Source organism: Theropithecus gelada, chromosome 18, assembly GCF_003255815.1.
Source record: "Theropithecus gelada isolate Dixy chromosome 18, Tgel_1.0, whole genome shotgun sequence".
NCBI lineage: Eukaryota > Metazoa > Chordata > Mammalia > Primates > Cercopithecidae > Theropithecus > Theropithecus gelada.
Window position 1 is genome coordinate 71,569,369 of NC_037686.1, and position 7,560 is coordinate 71,576,928.

At 56.8% G+C, this 7,560-nt stretch overlaps 1 protein-coding gene across 1 annotated transcript in view; it reads left to right on the forward strand.

Moving 5' to 3' along the window:
• The window catches only part of SALL3 (spalt like transcription factor 3), a 19,041-nt gene extending 12,400 nt beyond the window's left edge, over window positions 1-6,641 (forward strand). The window contains exons 2-3 of the mRNA XM_025365420.1: window positions 1-3,120; window positions 4,538-6,641. The exon at window positions 1-3,120 is cut by the window's left edge and continues 263 nt beyond it. Coding sequence (XP_025221205.1) covers window positions 1-3,120; window positions 4,538-4,969 — 3,552 coding nt within the window. The 3' untranslated portion in view covers window positions 4,970-6,641. The remainder of the gene's footprint in view (window positions 3,121-4,537) is intronic.
• Window positions 6,642-7,560: the final 919 nt, after the last annotated feature.

The window sequence follows — 7,560 nt, forward strand, 5'->3', positions numbered from 1 at the left end:
GGCGCCGAGGGCGCGGAGGGCGAGGCCAGGCCTGCGGAGAAGGAGGCCGAGCCCATGGACGCGGAACCCGCGGGGGACACTCGCGTGCCCCGGCCCCCGCCCGCGGCCCCTGCACCCCCCACGCCCGCCTACGGCGCGCCCAGCACCAACGTGACCCTGGAGGCGCTGCTGAGCACCAAGGTGGCCGTGGCGCAGTTCTCGCAGGGCGCGCGCGCAGCGGGCGGCTCGGGCACAGGTGGCGGCGTGGCTGCTGCCGCCGTGCCTCTGATCCTGGAGCAGCTCATGGCCCTGCAGCAGCAGCAGATCCACCAGCTACAGCTCATCGAGCAGATCCGCAGCCAGGTGGCCCTCATGCAGCGCCCGCCTCCGCGGCCCTCGCTCAGTCCTGCGGCCGCCCCGAGCGCACCGGGCCCGGCCCCCAGCCAGCTGCCCGGGCTGGCGGCGCTCCCTCTGTCGGCTGGGGCCCCTGCCGCCGCCCCCGCGGGCTCGGGCCCCGCCGCCCCGGCTGCCTTCGAAGGCTCGCAGCCCCTGTCCCGGCCCGAGTCTGGCGCCAGCACCCCCGGTGGCACTGCGGAGCCCAGCGCGCCCGCCGCCCCCAGCGCTGCCCCGGCCCCTGCCGCCCCCGCCCCAGCGCCGCAGAGTGCGGCCTCATCGCAGCCACAGAGCGCGTCCACGCCGCCTGCCCTGGGCCCGGGGTCCCTGCTGGGCGCGGCGCCCGGCCTGCCAAGCCCGCTTCTACCTCAGACCTCTGCCAGCGGCGTCATCTTCCCCAACCCGCTGGTCAGCATCGCGGCCACGGCCAACGCCCTGGACCCGCTGTCCGCGCTCATGAAGCACCGCAAGGGCAAGCCGCCCAATGTGTCAGTGTTCGAGCCCAAGGCCAGTGCCGAGGACCCGTTTTTCAAGCACAAATGCCGCTTCTGCGCCAAGGTCTTCGGCAGTGACAGCGCGCTCCAGATCCACCTGCGCTCGCACACGGGCGAGCGGCCCTTCAAGTGCAACATCTGCGGGAACCGCTTCTCCACCAAAGGCAACCTGAAGGTGCACTTCCAGAGGCACAAGGAGAAGTACCCCCACATCCAGATGAACCCCTACCCGGTCCCCGAGTACCTGGACAATGTGCCCACTTGCTCGGGCATTCCCTACGGCATGTCGTTGCCCCCGGAGAAGCCCGTGACCACCTGGCTGGACAGCAAGCCCGTGCTGCCCACCGTGCCCACGTCCGTGGGGCTGCAACTGCCGCCCACTGTCCCTGGAGCGCACGGCTACGCCGACTCCCCCAGCGCCACCCCCGCCAGCCGCTCCCCGCAGAGGCCCTCGCCCGCCTCCAGCGAGTGCGCCTCCTTGTCCCCAGGCCTCAACCACCCCGAGTCCGGCGTGTCAGCCACCGCCGAGTCCCCACAGCCACTCCTCGGCGGGCCGCCCCTGACTAAAGCCGAGTCCGTCAGCTTGCCTTGCACCAATGTCAGGGCCGGGGACACTCCCGTGGGCGCGCAGGCCAGCACCGCGCCAACATCGGTGGATGGCGCTCCCACGAGCCTCGGCAGCCCCGGGCTGCCCGCCGTCTCCGAGCAGTTCAAGGCCCAGTTTCCGTTCGGCGGGCTGCTGGACTCGATGCCAACGTCGGAAACCTCGAAGCTGCAGCAGCTGGTGGAGAACATCGACAAGAAGATGACGGACCCGAACCAGTGCGTCATCTGCCACCGGGTGCTGAGCTGCCAGAGCGCGCTGAAGATGCACTACCGGACGCACACGGGGGAGCGGCCGTTCAAGTGCAAGATCTGCGGCCGCGCCTTCACGACCAAGGGCAACCTCAAGACGCACTTCGGGGTGCACCGCGCCAAGCCGCCCCTGCGCGTTCAGCACTCCTGCCCCATCTGCCAGAAGAAGTTCACCAACGCCGTGGTCCTGCAGCAGCACATTCGCATGCACATGGGCGGCCAGATCCCCAACACGCCGCTGCCCGAGGGCTTCCAGGATGCCATGGACTCCGAGCTGGCCTACGACGACAAGAACGCGGAGATTCTGAGCAGCTACGACGACGACATGGACGAGAACTCCATGGAAGACGACGCCGAGCTGAAGGACGCGGCCAGCGACCCGGCCAAGCCGCTCCTGTCCTACGCGGGGTCCTGCCCGCCCTCCCCGCCCTCGGTCATCTCCAGCATCGCCGCCCTGGAGAACCAGATGAAGATGATCGACTCGGTCATGAGCTGCCAGCAGCTGACCAGCCTCAAGTCCGTGGATAACGGGTCCGGAGAGAGTGACCGCCTGAGCAACGACTCCTCGTCGGCCGTGGGCGACCTGGAGAGCCGCAGCGCGGGTAGCCCCGCCCTGTCCGAGTCCTCGTCCTCGCAGGCCCTGTCGCCGGCCCCCAGCAACGGCGAGAGCTTCCGCTCCAAGTCCCCGGGCCTGGGCGCCCCGGAGGAGCCCCAGGAGATCCCGCTCAAGACCGAGAGGCCCGACAGCCCGGCCCCCGCCCCAGGCAGTGGAGGCGCCCCCGGCCGCGCGGGCATCAAGGAGGAGGCGCCCTTCAGCCTGCTGTTCCTGAACAGGGAGCGGGGTAAGTGTCCCAGCACTGTGTGTGGTGTCTGTGGCAAGCCTTTTGCTTGCAAGAGCGCGTTGGAAATCCACTACCGCAGCCATACTAAGGAGCGGCCGTTCGTCTGCGCGCTCTGCAGGCGAGGGTGCTCCACTATGGGTAATTTAAAACAGCACTTACTGACGCACAGATTGAAAGAGCTGCCTTCTCAGTTATTTGACCCCAACTTTGCTCTAGGTCCCAGCCAAAGCACTCCTAGCCTGATCTCCAGCGCCGCACCCACCATGATCAAAGTGGAAGTGAACGGTCACGGCAAGGCCATGGCGCTGGGCGAGGGTCCCCCGCTGCCCGCGGGCGTCCAGGTCCCCGCCGGGCCTCAGACAGTGATGGGCCCGGGCCTGACGCCCATGCTGGCCCCCCCGCCGCGCCGGACGCCCAAGCAGCACAACTGCCAGTCGTGCGGGAAGACCTTCTCCTCGGCCAGTGCCCTGCAGATCCACGAGCGCACGCACACCGGCGAGAAGCCGTTCGGTTGCACCATCTGCGGCCGGGCCTTCACCACCAAGGGCAACCTCAAGGTAAGAGCATGGCAGGCTCCAGCCCCGGCTGCGGTGCGCCGAGCCGCCGTGGCTTCCTCCATCACCTGCCGCGGACACAGCGACCGAGGTCCTGCTCCTGTTCTGGCCAGGGGGACGAGATGCCACACGTGTGGGTGTGGGTGTGTTTGCATGCATGTGCGTGGTGTGTGTGTTGTAGGGTGTGATGTGTGTGTGTCGGGTGTGCGTGTGGGTGAGCGGTGTACTTATGTGCATGCGTGTGGGTATGGGTTGTGTATGAGTATGCATGTGTAGGTGCCCCATGTGTGGGTGTATAATGTATCCATACGTGTATAATGTGCGTGTCCAGATGGGCATGTGTGTGTGGTGTCTGGCATGTGTGTGTGTCCCTGTGCACACACACTTAGGCTACATGCTGTTAATCGGCTGCAGGAGGAACAGGAGCCTGGGCCTCTCCCCAGGGACACATGCAGCTGGGCCTCTGATGGCTTCAGCCAGGTTAGGCATTGGTTAGGGGTGAGAACACTCACTTTGCAACTTGGGGGACAGGTCTAGGGCCTGAAGCCCTCTTGAATCTGATTGAAAATAAACTTGGTTTTAAACCTCACATGTAATACAAGCAATACCAAGGCGAGGTCACTCAACAGGCCCTGTCGTTCTGTCCTTGTGGCTGCCAAGAGGGCCCACAGGAGGGTGAGAAACTCCTGGAGTGGGGCAGAGGAGCCAGCGCTGTGCTGAGATCGCAGCAGCAGTGGTAGAGAGGGTGTGTGACGAGTACTGGGTGGCTCAGGCCCGTGCCTTGTACCGTCTTGGCTGATGGCTGCTTTCTGTCCTCTGTGAAGTCCTCGTTTGCAAAGCCAGCCTGTCTGGGTTCCGGCAGCCTCTTCAGACAGCCCAAAGATCGATGCCTGTGGTTTCTACCCGGCGTGTGTGGGCTGGATAAGAACTGCCCCAAGGGCCTGCTGGCTGCAGGTGGCCCTGGGATGTTCTAGAATTAATGTTTTCTCGTTTGAGAGAAAGCAAGAGAAGAGAGGCACAGTCAGACAGTCCCAGCGGCAGAGGATGCAAAGTGGGGGACGGTGGAGGCCATGAAGGGAGCCAGGGCTTGGGCAAGTGAAGGGGCAAGACCCGGACCCTTCGAGCTCCAGAACGTTCTCTGGGTGGCCATGTGGGCTTTACACCTTAGGAGAAAATTAAAGTTTGTCTACTGAAAGACCGCATTCATAAATTTATATTTGTTGGTTTTGCTTATTATGTTCAATAAAACAAGATGTTTGCATGTAGAAATATGAAGTGTCCGGAAAAGTCCACCTGTGTTTTGTTGTCCCTAAGTCGCGCTTGGGAGCGGGGTAGACCTCTGTCTGCCGCAGTGAACGCGGAGCAGCTCTGCCTCCGTGTCTGGGCGCTTACTCGTGGGCTGTCTCCGTGTCTCGCGCAGGTGCACATGGGGACACACATGTGGAATAACGCCCCCGCGAGACGCGGCCGCCGCCTGTCTGTGGAGAACCCCATGGCTCTCCTAGGGGGTGATGCCCTGAAGTTCTCTGAAATGTTCCAGAAGGACCTGGCGGCTCGGGCAATGAACGTGGACCCCAGTTTTTGGAACCAGTATGCTGCAGCCATCACGAACGGGCTCGCCATGAAGAACAACGAGATCTCCGTCATCCAGAACGGAGGCATTCCCCAGCTCCCCGTGAGTCTCGGGGGCAGCGCCCTCCCGCCTCTGGGCACCATGGCCAGTGGGATGGACAAAGCGCGTACCGGCAGTAGCCCACCCATCGTCAGCTTGGACAAAGCAAGCTCAGAAACAGCAGCCAGCCGCCCATTCACACGGTTTATCGAGGACAACAAGGAGATTGGTATCAACTAGCCAGTGACTCGCTCATCTGCCCTGCCCAGGCCCACGTTTTGAAGTTGGAGCGCCAGGCCTCTGACCTTCCTTGCCTCGGTTCTCATTACACTTTCACCCATAGCAGAAAACACTTTGTGCGACTGCTGAGAGGTGGTCTTGTAAGTGCTGCATGGCGCCCCCTTCAACAGCAAGCCTGACTGTTCTTGAGAACTCTGCAACCTTTTACATAAGTTTCCGTCAAAAAAAAGTGCTTGGAAAACCGCCTTAGGAACAGAAAGAGCTCAGACCATGTCCACTTCCTTTCTCCTGAAACCCAATAATCTCTACGAGGGAGAAAGGGGTCCCCCGCGGTATTCTAGTGAAACTCATTTGATGGTTTCGTTTGAATTAGTTAGACACTTGAACGATGTTTTTTTAGAACTCTTCATGTTAAAGACGTGGTTTAGTACTCCCAATGCTGTGTATCATGACACTATCTTCGTCTGTAGTATTTATAATGTTAAGATTATGCGGGTAACAGACAATATAATAGCCCCGACCTTAAACGAAGCTTTTGTACTGCAGAATACATCTGGCTATGTGATTTTTTTTTTTTTAAGCAAGATTTGTTTTACTATAAATAAGTGGATTATTTCAATGCAGGCAAAATTGTGAAGTTCTGTTGGGAAAGATAGCATGCTTTTCATGTGCGAGTACCTGTCAGTAATAAGCCTTTTTTTGTTTTTTTTGTTTGTTTGTTTTGTTTTTTTTAATTTAAATGTTTGTAGCTGCTATGTGGACTGTTGTTTTCTAGTGTGATCTGTAGCCCAATGACTGGGGAATGAGTTACAGACAAACATCACCGTAAATGACTCATAACATTATAAACAGTTGTGAGAAAATATTTCACATTATCAAAGCTGTACAATAAAAAGGTAATGTTTGTATAATGTGGTTGCAAACTCTTAATTTATACTATTGCACTTTTAGTATTTTGTATTAGGGAGGTTTGTCTATAATTTGAAAATTTAAAAAGATGTAAAGTATTTTATAAATAGTACTTCAATTTAAGGAAAATGGGAAAACTGTTACAGTTTCTTGTTTTGTCTTATGGTCAAACAATATTAGAAATCTATGCCACTTAAAAAGAGAAGCCACCAAGACTTGTCAGCTCCTCAGAAAATAGGGCCTGCCGTTTCTTGAGTTAAAATGATTTATTTAACTTTTCTACAAACACAAAGCCCATTTAAAAACTGTGACCACCCCCTAATGAAACCTTGGTGAATTCCTCCTAGGACTGTGACGTCAGTACACGCTGGGAAGGAACTAGGAGAACCTTTTGCAGGTCTCATTTTCCCGTAAGCGGGTCTGTCTGTCTCTCTCTCACCCACAGACAAGACTGTGGCTGCCTGGTGGCACTGGTCACGTGGACAGTAAACCCAAGAGAAGTGGCAAGTATCAGGCAGTACAATCAGTCGTGACTTTGAAATTTTCCGAGTTCCTGATTTATTTATTATCTTCTCAGATGAAAGCAAAGCACAGTGTCCTCTGATTTTTCAGAACACAGTCTGGCGCTGATGGCTGAGCTGCATCCAGCCGGGAGGCAGGGGCGGCCGAGGCAGCGCAAACACGGCGTCGTGTGAACTACCTCATTTTCGTGCGTTGCAAGCGTGCTGGCGTCTGACACTGTGAACTTCCAACAACAAAATTGTTCAAGAGATGCTCTGTCAGCTGGGTAACAGTGCGAGGAGTTGCATGCCCGGACAGTGAAGTGTTCTCGGTTGAGACAGAAAAATAAAACGATCTTCTCCTGACAACCACAGCAGCAACAACAATCACTGTGAGAGGATGGGCTGTGTGTGCCAGCGTGTCACTGAACAAAAAGAGTATCAAAGACTCATTAGCTGTTTATTTCTATTGGAAATGAACACTGAACTCTACAGCTCTGTTTTCCACGGTGATGAGATGTAACTTGGCCCCACCGTGCCCCCTCTTCTCACGGGATGAGGGCTCGGGGTGTCTCAAGCATTAGGCAGAGAACACTGAGGTGGCTTGAGGTCGCTGTGTTTCAGCAGTTGAATGTTTTCACTATTTATCGGTGTCCTTTCTGGTGTGTGTGTGTGGTTTTTTGTTCGTTTGTTTTTTGGTTAGTATTTGGTACCACATAGTGTCCTCTCTTCTCCCAAATGGATGTGTATATAACTAAAGAGAAATGTAAAGTGTTGTAAATAAGATGGCTCATGAAGGTACAGTGAGACTGACCCTCCTGTGTGCAGGGCTAGGCCATCCCTCTGCATGGTCAAGAGAGACGCTATTTTTATACTGTAATGCCATGCGGGGCTGGGGCCTCTCTGAGCAGCTGGGGATTGTTACCTAGACCCAATATTTTTTATTATTAAATCTTGTGGCTTGACACATCTACTGATTGAAATGGATGTCTTAGTCTAGGTTACTATTTTTGTCACATGGAATTGAATAAAATGCAGGATGTAATGTTACTTCTGAGTTGCGTTCCTTGATTTCCCTAATGGAGAAAGTGGAATTTGAGGAGGTCATTTGTGGTGGGTGTGTGTCCGTGGTATTTCCACCAGGAACGTCAACACAGGTTGGCAGCTTAGATTTAAGCAGCG